Raw genomic sequence first — 13,596 nt, 5'->3', positions numbered from 1 at the left:
CTGCTTGTGATTATTGTGCAAAGTCACAGACTGGCCTCCTCTCATGAGTCATCTAGAACTCTGGGAGGGTCTGGCTTGATATTTTCACAATGCATATGCTTTCAAAGATGCTTGGAAGCGGAATGAAAGCGTTTTTCTGTGTATGCTACAAAATTTGTGACAGGAGGGATCTTCTTTCCTCATGGGCACCTATAGGTTAGCAGATCTTAGGAAGAGATTTATTGTTATCATAAACTACCTTGGAAGTTCAGTTTTCACACATTGACACAGTTCAGACACCTTGTGAAGCCATGACTGTGGTGTCCTAATTTCTCTGTCATTTCGACTAAGCTAGGAATTCTTAACAGAAAGAAAACAAAGAACCAGCATGCAACTCTGAAATAAACTGTACTTTGCCTCATTGTGTAGATTACAATCTGTGTTTCCACATTGTATAGACCCTGTAGTTAGCATAGACCATAGACTGGTGTATTTGAATTGCACCACTATCTGCTCTATGACGGTTTTAACATTGGAGTAATGTTTCCCAACAACAAAATTATTATTTATACCCCACCCATCTGGCTGGGTTGCCCCAGCAATTCTGGGTAGCTTCTAACGCATATAAAAACATAATAAAACATCAAACATTAAAAACTTCCTGATACAGAGCTGCCTTCAGATGTCTTCCTAGCTTAAGAGGAAAGCTGCTTCCTTTTTTTGTTGCTATAGCCAGAGTAACACTGACATGGCTTCAGAAGACCTGCTGGATTATTATACCCCTTTTCTTTTGCCTTGTGTTACAGATTCTTAATACGCCTGAACTGTTGGTGAATGTTGCACATTTATGCTTTGACATTTCTTTTTCTTTAAGGTTTGTAAAGCAGCGTAAAAGTGTGGCAAAACAGTCTGGCTCTGTAAGACATACCCCAAGAAAAAGTGTGCCCAGCTCTTCCAGTTTTAGCCACAGTAGTTTCAGTAGCCACGCAAGTGATGGATCTTTAATGTCAACTATATTGGATGAGTCTTCAATACAGGAGCAGACGGCTGTTGACCATTTTTGGGGTAGGTAATAATGTTCTACAATACACATACTGTATATTTAGCATGTATACTGTTATCTGTGGTGTCAGTTCTAGTTCAAAGGGCAAGCTGCATTATACGCAATAAGGTAGAGTAAGAAAGAAATGGCTACACATTTAGGCTACGTTCTGTTTGATGGCACAACTAGGATCCTTGATGCCCAAGGAGGATTTGGATTTTGTCTTTTAGATAGCAGCAACTGTACTACATTTCTCACACACACACACACACACACACACACACACACATATATATATATATATATATATATATATATATATATATATTTGCTTTCGTAGATTTTCACGGGTACAGGAATGCAGGTTTTGGTGTCCTCGGGTGTCTTCCCGTGTAAAAGTTGGGGTGTCTAGGCGACGTTTCGACGAGGTCTCACTCGTCATCTTCAGGCTGGTGCTTTCGGCTTCTTGTTACTGGAACAGAGCAGGATCTCAGTGTTTGAGTTCCTATAAATACTGTAGAGGGGGTGTGGTGTATAGCCTCCAATGTTCTGGGCAGAGAGGAAGTTCCCAGGCTAGTGTGCCTTTTCTTCTTTTGTTCCTTAATTACTTGAGAGATATCTTGAGTGATTTCTTGAGTGATATCCTGAGTACCACTTAGGTGGGTCATTAGGTGTGGATTAGTTGTTAAAGTCTTTGTGTCTTGACCTCTTGAACTTTGTGAAGAGTTTTCCTGAGAAGATGGCTGTACTGTACTTAGTTGTGCTCTGGCTTGGCTTCGTGTATAGGGGCGAGCTGTGGTTTTGTGGCTTGTGTCAGCCAGATCTGTGTAGGGATTGCAGGGGGGTGCAGCATCCGGAGGTGCCACCATGGATTGGCTACTGGATGGTGTCTGTAATTCATCTGTGGAGAGGACACACTATCTACCGGAAAAAAACACACACCAACCGCTACTTACATGCACAATCACACCACCACCCTGCACAAATAAACTCCGTAGCCAAGACTCTCATCTCCAGAACCAAACGCCTGGCTGACAAAGACCACTTGACAACTGAGTTACAGAATCTCTCAAACGTGTTAATTGCCAATGGATACCAGCAAAACAGGATTACGAAGCTAATCCAAAAGGAAACACCCCCCAAAAACCAAGACACAGAAGAAAACAATGGCATGGCCCTCCTTCCTTATATCAAGGGCACTACAGATAAAATTAGCAAAATCCTCCATAAACACAATATCAAAACAGCCTTTTGCACCAACCAAAAAATAGCCAATATCCTCAGAAACCCCAAGGATAAAATCCAGTTGGAAAACCAAGGGATCTATGAAATACCCTGCAAAGTCTGCCCAGCCACGTACATTGGACAAACAAACAGACGAATAAATGCACGTATCGCAGAACACAAGAATGCCGTCAAAAAAGAAGAAAAAACTTCCTCTCTTTTCCAACACATGAAAGAAACAGGACACGAAATTAATTTTGCAGATTCCAAATTGCTCTTTAACACGGAACATCACCACAAGAGAATAATCATGGAAGCCATCGAGATAGAGAAACACCCTCACAACATGAACAAGCGTGACGACACATCCCGCTTGCCAGACATCTGGAAATTAGCCCTCCCCACAAAAACTGACACCAGATCCAGAGGCACACAGAACGCCAACACCAATCAACCACACCAGACCCAAACCCAGACCCTCTCCACAGATGAATTACAGACACCATCCAGTAGCCAATCCATGGTGGCACCTCCGGATGCTGCACCCCCCTGCAATCCCTACACAGATCTGGCTGACACAAGCCACAAAACCACAGCTCGCCCCTATACACGAAGCCAAGCCAGAGCACAACTAAGTACAGTACAGCCATCTTCTCAGGAAAACTCTTCACAAAGTTCAAGAGGTCAAGACACAAAGACTTTAACAACTAATCCACACCTAATGACCCACCTAAGTGGTACTCAGGATATCACTCAAGAAATCACTCAAGATATCTCTCAAGTAATTAAGGAACAAAAGAAGAAAAGGCACACTAGCCTGGGAACTTCCTCTCTGCCCAGAACATTGGAGGCTATACACCACACCCCCTCTACAGTATTTATAGGAACTCAAACACTGAGATCCTGCTCTGTTCCAGTAACAAGAAGCCGAAAGCACCAGCCTGAAGATGACGAGTGAGACCTCGTCGAAACGTCGCCTAGACACCCCAACTTTTACACGGGAAGACACCCGAGGACACCAAAACCTGCATATATATATATATATATATATATATATATATATATATATATATAAACAACACACATGCTTTGTTGTTTGCAAAAAATTGAGGTTCAGTCCCTGGCGCCTCCAGGCAAGGCTGCAAAAGATTGGTCAAAAATCTTGGAGGCCTACTATAAATCAGTGTAGAGACAATACTGCGCTAGATGGAGCACTATTTCAACTTAATATGGCAGATTCCTATGTGGATCTATGGCTCTAAATTCTGCTGACCAAATGCAAGTGAATTTGTACTTAAAGGATCTCTCTGGGTCCAACTTAGTATTTTGAGAATGAGCTTTCACAGAGTGTGGAGCATGAAGGCTTACTATCACCTTTAGAGTTGTGAATATGTCTACAGCAAAACCCACACTTTGATTCTTTCAGCAGAAATACATGATGGCTGAAGATTCTGAGAGTTATTAAACAAGGAATTGTGGATTCTGTATTGAAAAGAAAACTTGGTCCTGTAAAGTGTGTGTATTTCAAATATAAACCCTGTCGTTGACTTCCCCTGTGAAAAGTTGCAATCAGGTGGCACTCCTTTTGATGGGAGGGTGGAGGAGGCAATGCCTGTTAATCTATACTTATTCCTGCAGTCCCCCAGTGCCAATGCCCCATGTTACGATTTGAATTTTGGACATATATGAAACTAGTTTAGTTACTGATATGATTTCATTCAAGATGACTTCGTCTTTCTTACAGTGTTGGATTTGCATCCATCTGTAAATTGTTCATCCATCTGTTAATTGTTTTGTAAATTAAAAAACACCATTTGAGATGGAAGTATTTTTATAGCAGTACATTTCAAAATACATAGAATATGTGTGGCAGTCTGGCTGCTTTCTACTTGAAATAGCAAGGTAAACAGAGGTTCTGAGTGTAAAACACTAGGAGAATTGTGGAAGATTCACTAATGTCTTTTTTCAATGACCAGGTGCCTGAGAAACTAGAGAAAGGGGAAACAGAGGACAGGTGACTCTTTTAAAGCAGCTTATATCCTGTTTCCTCTCAAGGAGGCATGCTGTGTGGGGATTGCTAGAATTGTAGAGCAAGTGCATTAATTTCCAAGTGGAGTAAGGTGCTGCTATGTCACTGTAAATTAACTTCAAGGACAGATTTGAGACAAAGCCTTAATCCACCTTGATAAATTATCTTTTATTTGGAAAGTCTGTGTAAAAGAGCATCTGTGGGGCTACTGTACCTGGGGAGACAGATAAGGAACATAATGTGTATAAAGCTTTCCGCCCTTCTTCCTTATAATCCTTTCTGACTTGAGGTCTGACCTTGTTCAGGCCAATTTCCCACTTACTCTGGTGTAAGGTGTGCAGGACTGGGCGCCAAATGAGCAGCGCTGTCAGAAGATCTTGATCCTGTGTGAGCAGAGAAAGGTGCTGTCGTAGTTGTAGGCCATATGCTACTTAACTAGCCTAGTTGTAGGCCTCCGCTTACCTCAGGTTGAAGAAACCTGTGTTAACTACTAGTAGCGCATTTTTAAGTGTAAATTTTGGCATTAACCGCCTTGTTTTACTACTATGTAGTGAGCTACAGCTAGAGCAAGTGGTAACCAAGCAACAGAAACATTGTGTGCTTCCAATTATCTAGCTTCCCCAGTAGCAACACGGGTAATAAAAGACAGTTTTTTGTTGCTTTACATTTCCGCCTGGAAATGTAACCCTGTTTGGTAGATAACATAAATGGTTGTTCTTAATAAAAAAAAGATATTCCCTTGTACATAGTAAAGTTTCCACTATGCTTTTTGTTTATTGTTCTAGAATTAGCAGGAGAATTTCTTTTGGTATAGCAGTTAACGTTGACTTAGAAATAGTGCACCTCCTTGAATTTAAACAAAGCATCCCTTTACTTTTCAGGTCTTGATGATGATGGTGATCTCAAAGGTAACCAGGCAGTTCTTTTTCATTATAATTTATTCTCTCCCAAATTCACTGGATTTGGATTGTTAGATCATTTATTGCCATTCAACAGGTGGAGACACTACAGTGATTCAGGGCAATGGTGACTTAGCAACAGCTGAGAACCAGACAACACTGAGCAATGGGTATACCTGCAGTGACTGCAGCATGCTTTCTGAGCGGAAGGAGGTCCTCACAGCATACTCGGCTGCTCGCATGCCATTCTCAAGAATTTACTCCAGGGATCGAAGCCAAAAACACAAGTCTAGTAAGTAATGTTGGTGTTCATTCTGTTGGTTTACCACTGCTGAGAAATGGTGCATGAATGAAATATTACTGTGTGAAAAATGTGTTGAGTTACATGGGTTTAGGATTCTAGTCCTAAAGGTTGGGGAATTTTTGATTTAATAGAACGTTCCCATGGCGATCTGTCTGCGACTGCTTCTGGTACAAAGGAAGTTCTTGTGTGCTGCTGATCCTTTTTTGAAGATCATGACATTCTTTCTAATCGAAAACAGAGAAACCCAAGCAGTTTCTAGCATAGAAACACCAGCATGGTAGGAATTGGTTGCTTCATCTGAACTTGGTAGGCTCTTTTGATGAACAGGTTTATCCAACCCTCATGCGTATGGTAATCTCACATTGCATATCTTCATTGTGAGGAAGGCATCTGATCACATTTTTGTTCAGAAAAACTCCATAGAATTGGTGTTCTTTCCATAAGCTGTGCCAATAGGCATCTGAAGTAGGAGGCAGAGTTACTAGAGCGTGGTTACATTCTTAAATGAGGAAGAATTAAAAGGAGGAAACTTTGTGCACTTGAAAGTGAGAAACCAATCTCCAGAACTACTTTCCCAGAGCAACTGTATCTAACACATCATTCTTTACCTCTGTCTTATTTTCCAGAATGATCCATCATCTCATTCGGGTTTCTTTACTTAGTAGCAGCCTCTATGAAACTGTAGGATTACAATCTCTCAGTAGTATTGATTGTCTTTGCTTCTGAGGAGTTCTACATTCTGCTTGTCTGAATGTATCCCATAGAAATTAGTGTTGAGAGCGGCTCATTCTTTCCTTGCCATTATTTGAATGCTGAAGAAGAACGCATTTTGCGCTAACCAGTTTTGCTCATCTGCCAACTTAAGCGTTTTGGCTAGTAAATTTGCAAAGCAAGGAATGCTACATATTTTTCTGAAGTTGTTAGTTACATGGACTGGTACTTAACAGTGTTTTTCGGTAATTTGGTTGTTGTCTTTTAACCCCACTTATTCTCCATGTGCTTCAATGAATGAAAGATAAAAATGACTGTTGCCATGGGGTGACTTCTCATATTTTGGAAAGTAAGAAATAACCATACTGCACCTACATGGGTTAGCTTTGTATTTTCACTGTGTCAGTCAGTAGAGAAGTGGAAGCAACTAACATGCTACTGATGCTCTTTTAATAGGGGGCCTCCCTTTCTACACAAATCAGATTCTGCGAGCAGCCAAGTATACCACAACATCTTTTTCATCACTCATAGTGCAGTTATTTCAAATGATCTTGCTGAAGCTGGGCTATGACTGTAAAGGTATTTTGTTTTTTAGCTTATCTTTTTCTTTGTCCATCCGTGCCACACACTTAAAAAACAAATTCTGAACCCCTCTACTACCTTAGTGTGTGTATGCTTCTTCATGTCTTTCACTCTGCAGCTTTATTATGTCCTCTTTGGTGACCTTGCTTCTTTCTTGCTTTCAGTTGCCTGCCTTATATATATATATATATTCTCTTAGAAGCATCGGTATGCAGGCACAAGGCACTGGTGCAGGTTCTCCTTTTTTCTTCCTTTCTTGAAAAGGCATGAATAGTGGGTTTTGAATGAAAGCTTAACCTTGATTATGAAAGTAGATTATTTAAATTGCATTACATTATAGATAAAAATCACACTGTCCCAGTCTTTAAGTGCTGGGGTTTTTCTTCTTTCTTTAGTGTTTATATACAGTGTATTTAACAACAAACGTGCTTGCTTTGGTCAGATGTATTTTATATTCCACCATAGAAGTGTAATTCCTGGCTGTCATTGGCCAACTACTGCTTCTTGTTTGCGTTTTTAAGATAGTCCCATTAAACATTTTTACATGAATGCCCAGAAATGTAATGTGTGGATGTGACAAGTGTGTTTTCATCTGCATATATCATACCGGTCTGTGCCCAAGGGAGCTGGGATGGTCTGCAGCTTCTGTAGCAAACCCACACTTCCATTGCATAATACTGTGCTTGCAATATTGGCCCTGGATAAAAGAACTATGCATCTAATGCCCAAGAGCGCTTTGGAATTATGTTTCTCAAGCACCATGGCACCATGTTTTTGGTACTGTGTAACATGACTTTCTGATCTGCAAATTCCACCATATGGGGTTGAGCCCTTGGTGACCTCTTTGGATCCTGGTGTCGTCTTGTAATGGCCTTTCTCATCAAGATGTACTTGGTTTCTCTTTCACGATTTGTTTTCTGCAGGAAATCAAAGCATATTAAAGTATTTTAAAATATTTTTCTGGTGTCCTTTGGTCTCCAGAAGTGAAAAGAGAATGTGTTTAAAATGTCAGAAACAGCAGGCCTGGTCTTCTTTAGAAGGCTTCTAAGCAGGACAAATATTAGCAAGCAACAATCACCCAGGAATATAAATAGCCTTAGAAATGCAGACCAGCAGAATTCATGAGCAACCTGCCCCCCCCCCCGCAAAAAAACTAAGATGGAGCATAGCTCATCCTAGTTAGTTCAACTTAAACATCATTTTCTAGGTTGAGTTTCTTAGGACCTCAACTAGCTTTTAACAAAAGAGAATCATTTATTTGCTGTCAGCTATGTGCAAACTGGGGTACTGTATATATGGGTACAATCCAAAGAACAGCTGGCCTTAAAATAGGCACACCCTGAGGGTCTTTATGTTTGTATTTCTTCACCACACTACTCCAAAGATACCTGTGCTGTCCCCTTTATCTCCTTTCTGGGTGTGGGGTGGTGAGCTGCTTTTGTAAATAAGGTGACTTTCCATGTCATGTTGCAGTTTATCTGTGAAAGATGCTGTGCAAAGAAATCAAAAGATTGCAGTGGACACATCGTGCCTGCTGTTGGACCTTTCTGGGTTGTATTTTCTGTTTTTGTAGCCTGTGAAAATCTTTGTTCTTAATTATTTGTTTTTCTTGTGCTGCAGCTCACTCTAGCTACTGTGGAAGCATGAATGTAAAAGAATTTCTCAGGGAAGATGGCCACCTGGGTATGAATGGAGAATCAATGTGTAAGTTTGACAGATTTTGAAAAAGTGTTATTTTATTTATTGTTGAATTTAAATCCCACGTTTCCTCTAAGGAGATGAAGGTGGCATACATGGTGGCATTCCCATTTTGTCATAACAACCCTGTTAATAATTCTGACTTTTGCAGGGATATTCTGTAATTTTGTGGAAGCTGGAAAAGCAATGTATCTTGGCACTTGCAGGAAGTTCCAGTTGTTTGCTCCATTACCTCTCTAAATGCTTTATTATCAATTGCATTTTAACAGTTGTCTTTATAGATGCAACTGTCTATGGGATTTAATTTTATTTGTCACTAAAGGTTGGGTGGCAAATCTGCAGCATGAATGTGTCAAGTGATACAGACCACAGAGGTTTGTGGCATGCCTGCCTCTCCCCTACTGCATTGGTGCCTGCTCCCATTTCTATAGACAAGAGGCAGAAACACACCAAGATTCTGGGGGAGGAATCTGGGGAAAATAAATTTCTGTGACATATCTGGCACACCACTGTCTTCTTGAATGTGTTATATTAATTGATTGTTACCACAACCAACAGGTGATGACTGTAAGGGGAAGAAACACCTTGAAACACACACAACAGCCCACATGCAATCCTCAAGGTCTAAAAGAGTAGCAAGGACCATTTGGCACATCTTTTCTTACACAGGTTGACTTGCACCATTTTGTTTTCGTATTTTGATTTCTTTTGCTCTCATCATCACAATCTCTTCATTGTTAATTGCTCTCTCTGTTGTTGTTTTTAGAGCTTTCTTGCAAAGTAGATTAGAGTGACTTGCTTGTGTCAGCCAGCACCTCTTATCAGCTCTTGCTATGAGTTTAGGTTGACCCCTGTCATGAAGGAAGGTTGGAGCAGATAATCCTCATTCTACATATGTTGCAGAACTGTTAGGAAGGCAGAATAAAATAGCTTGTGCTATTGTGCTAAAATGGAATGTTACAGATGAGGAACAATAATCTTAAAGAAGAGAGTTTTTGGTCATCGTCCCCCCAAAATCTTCTAGCTAAAATAGATCTGCACCTAATAAATACAGTCTTTTTATTTTAATAACAAATGCTTAGCAGTATGACTCTTTCAGTGAAGTACGTAGTATTCTCTCTCAAAACCATTCTTGTTTATTAAAAATAACGGTAGTAAACCCATGGAAAACAGAGCCTGTTGAATTATGAAATCCAATGTTTCTTTATAATGTTAGTTCCAGTTTTTCTCTGCTGTAATGCTAATAAAATATTTTGTATGTGGATGAAAAACAAAACAATCCCAGAGTGTTTTAAAATGGTAGTGTTTTTAATTGAAGATGCTCCCCATTTTCTGTGTTCATATTCATCTGTGTTATATTAGGTTACTTCTTGCTACATATGTTACAAAGAATGGGAACAGCAGGATGGTTTGTGTCCAGGAAGATTATGTCACTCCTTTGGCTAGCTGTTGTGTCTCCAGGTTACTATTGATTTTGTGTGTGTGTGTTTATGCTTTTGCATGAGTATTCTGCCTTTTAATGCATACTGGCATCTTATAGTAGATGTGATCAGCTGATTTAACCTGGATTTGTGATCCTTATGGCAGCTTCAAATGCTACACAGAAACATTTCCTACACAAAAAAGCACTTCCTGTAAGTGCCATGGGGCTTGTTTGCACCATCAGTGTACCTGATGAGGCATGGGCTTTGGAAAGAAGGCTTTCAAATCAATAGGCAGAAATCTCTGTATAGAACTACCTACCTAACCATCCGGAGATCAGGAGGAACCAACCACTTTCTATTTCCTGCAGGCACTAGCCCTGCTATGAACAAAAGGTCACAAGTGTTCTCCATCGTCCTATACAGCTTCGCCTTCTTAGTTCCTGAATGTCCAGCATTTTTATTTGGAAAAGAGGATGAAACCTGTGTGTAGACTCAGTGGCATAGCTAGCCGCTTGGGTGCTGGGGGCGGCCCACACATCCTGCAGCCAGGGGCAGGGCGAGCCGCCTATATGAGCTGGGCGTGCTGCATGGAGCCTCTCTGCTGCCTTCCCCTCAGCTGTAGGGCGGCTGAGGGAGAGGCAGTGGGCACACGCAAGCCCCATGCTGTCGTTTCAGGCAACGCGGAACCTGCAGCCACCCAAGCCACCATCTCACTCCCAGGAGAGACATGTGGCTGGCACACGCTGCAGGCCCCTCAGTAACTGCTAGCCCCGCGGTGTGGCACCTAGTGCCACTCGTGTTTCGTTATGTTTGTTGACCAAACTAAAACGTTTCGTGAGCCCAGGGTTGTTGTTTTTTTTTTAAAAAAAACCACCCTCATATTTTTGTCTGTCACACACCTCAGTGATGACACCCGGGCGGCCCACACACCCCTTCCTCTGCCACGGTGTAGACTGGCTTAGTTTTCACATTGTTGCCTATGTTGAAGCGCTTTTCATGTAGGAAATGAACTTGTTTCAAGCATCCTTTTGGTTTTTCCATCGTTGTTTGCTTAATGCTAACATCTGTAGCGTGGTTGTGTTCACAGCTTATTAATAACCCAGCATACCTTATACAGTGTGCCTGCTTCCAGTATTGCGAGGCAGAATTAGCTAGGGCTGCTCTCAGAAATAGACTCCTTGCAATTCCATGTATCCTTGGGCATCTTACTTCATCTCATTCCCCAAGGGGTTTCATTGGGGTTTCATTGACACACTGAGTACATATTAAGAATGCAGCTTCAGCATGCACTTTTCTTTTATAAATTGTCAGACCTAAGTTGCTACTGCATTACTCTCTGCTGCATGACTATGCATGCGTGTGTGACATTTTAGGTTATGAATATAGATTGTAATATGATGTGTTATGGACTGATTTTAATGTTGCATGTGTATGGTCATTTGCCAATACTCATTTACACCCAAAATCTGCATGTTCTATAATATTCTTCTACAGCACTCCCTTGTTGCTTCCACTTGGTCTCCTCCTAAGCCAGTGGTTTTCAAACTGTGTTCCAGGGAAGCTTAGATCTCCTCAATGAAAAGATGTGTAATGATGGACAAACTTTCCCAAGAGGCTACTCGCCCAACATTGCAGAGCATCCCCTGCAGTGTGAAGCTACAGGGCCATGTTGGCTGTCTCCTTGGGTGCATCTTGGTTCATGGATGATAATGGCCAAGCTCTGCAGGCCTAGCCAGTATCTGTGTGAACAGAGGATGTGACTTAGAATATGTCCCAGGATCCTCATCCACTTATAGGGATTCCCAGCAGACATGTTGATTTGGAAAAGTTTCCCTGAAGACCCAAATGTTTGAAAACTATTGTCTTTGGTGGTTATCTTACATTCCCTATTCAGCCAGCGTTGTCTGTTCTCATCTAGGGAAGGCAGCTGCAGGAGTGTTCTGGTGGCTTGGGACTGGATGGTATCAACTTGTTACTCTGATTTCTTTGCTGAATGTGTTCCTTCTTACAAGGTTTGTAAGCATTTCTTAACAGAATTTGATCACCATGTGTTTAGGAAACTGATTGTAGATCAGTTTTCTTCATCACAGTTTTATCACTGGAAACAATTGGATTAAAGATGATACAGTCTCATTTTTCAGCTGGTTCATACATCATGACAGACCACTGGATTATTACAAAGTGCAGGGAGTCTTGGACACAAATTTTCTCCCCCAACTCCATGATGTGGTTGCAAGCAGATTGGAAACTTTCATTTTCGTTTTAAAACAACCACTGTTTGTCAAGGACAAACAGTGATTAATTTTAATATTTAATCCTATTGCTGTTGGTTGAAATAAGCCAGCTTCAAACCATTGATTATAAAAATGACATGTTTCAACAGGCCATAGTTAAAGTTAACCACCGATTAGGTTACAGATGTATTGCTATACTGATGTTTGCTGAAAATGGAAGTGAAAGTGTCCAGTCTTCACAGCTATGCTGTGGGTGCCAGGGTGCACACAGGCTGAAGCTTGCTGCTACTTGTTCTTGTTATGATGAACCATGTGCATTGGAAAGCACTCAGTTTACTGAGCTTGTTTGGTGGTTATTAAATTCTGCAAGCTAGGCTAAGAAGTTGCCTCCTGGTTTCAATATTGGGGATCTCAAGACAAAGTGGTAGATTTTCTCTGAAAGAATAACGCTACCCTGAGCAGATTGGGATCCAATTTTGGATAGAGAGAGAGAGATTTATTATTTTATTTTAGTAACCAAAACTAAAAAAAGTGTGCCATGTTAATTTCCCTTGCTGTATAAATATCTCAGAAGTCCCCCCCCCCCAAAAAAAGTATTTGAATTAAAATATCTTCCTTTTAAATGAATAAAATAAAATAAAGCATAGTTAATGTACATAAAAACAAATTCAAATCAAACAAATACTTTGTTTGGAAACTTCAGTTTGTTGGAATACTTGTAAGTACAGTGGTACCTCGGGTTACATACGCTTCAGGTTACATACGCTTCAGGTTACAGACTCTGCTAACCCAGAAATAGTACATCGGGTTAAGAACTTTGCTTCAGGATGAGAACAGAAATCGTGCTCCGGTGGCTTGGCGGCAGCGGGAGGCCCCATTAGCTAAAGTGGTGCTTCAGGTTAAGAACAGTTTCAGGTTAAGAACGGACGTCCGGGACGAATTAAGTACTTAACCCAAGGTACCACTGTATTTTAAGCATGGCAAATCTTTTTAAAGAAAGAAAATGTTAGCACTGAAACTGGTTAAATTAACTTGGCCATCCTCTAAGAACTTCCTGTCCCCGTTCCAGTTGCTCAGTTTGACTTGTATTAATTCATTATATTATTTTTAAAAAATGTATATAGTAATGTATTCCACAAATGGAAACTTTTCAATGGATGAATATAGCAGTGGAAAAAATTCCATCCCACATCACTCCTCTAAATTTATTTTTAAAATTGACACAGAGGAGAGATAATGGCCACAATCCTAAAATCCATGCAATTTATTTTCTGCAACCATCAGGACTGGAACACAAGCTTCTGTTGAGAACATCAGTGCGTTCCAGAGGCAGCTTGCAGTACAGTGGTGCCCCGCAAGACGAACGCCTCACAAGATGGAAAACCCGCTAGACGAAAGGGTTTTCCGTTTTGGAGGCGCTTCGCAAAACGAATTTCCCTATGGGCTTGCTTCGCAAGACGAAAATGTCTT

General features: G+C 40.8%; 1 protein-coding gene across 14 annotated transcripts in view; it reads left to right on the top strand.

Moving 5' to 3' along the window:
- The window catches only part of SUN1 (Sad1 and UNC84 domain containing 1), a 53,440-nt gene that overhangs the window by 23,573 nt on the left and 16,271 nt on the right, over positions 1-13,596 (top strand). For 8 of the 14 annotated variants that reach the window (XM_081839652.1, XM_081839663.1, XM_081839664.1 and 5 more), the window contains 8 exons: positions 854-1,044; positions 5,156-5,182; positions 5,271-5,465; positions 6,645-6,767; positions 8,391-8,474; positions 9,027-9,137; positions 9,831-9,929; positions 11,811-11,904. In XM_081839652.1, the coding sequence (XP_081695778.1) occupies positions 854-1,044; positions 5,156-5,182; positions 5,271-5,465; positions 6,645-6,767; positions 8,391-8,474; positions 9,027-9,137; positions 9,831-9,929; positions 11,811-11,904 (924 nt within the window). The remainder of the gene's footprint in view (positions 1-853; positions 1,045-5,155; positions 5,183-5,270; positions 5,466-6,644; positions 6,768-8,390; positions 8,475-9,026; positions 9,138-9,830; positions 9,930-11,810; positions 11,905-13,596) is intronic. The other 6 variants (XM_081839662.1, XM_081839661.1, XM_081839660.1 and 3 more) reach the window with 6 other exon arrangements.

Source organism: Podarcis erhardii, assembly GCF_964252035.2.
Source record: "Podarcis erhardii genome assembly, chromosome: 14".
Taxonomy (NCBI): domain Eukaryota; kingdom Metazoa; phylum Chordata; class Lepidosauria; order Squamata; family Lacertidae; genus Podarcis; species Podarcis erhardii.
This window is presented reverse-complemented; position numbering and strand designations above follow the sequence as displayed.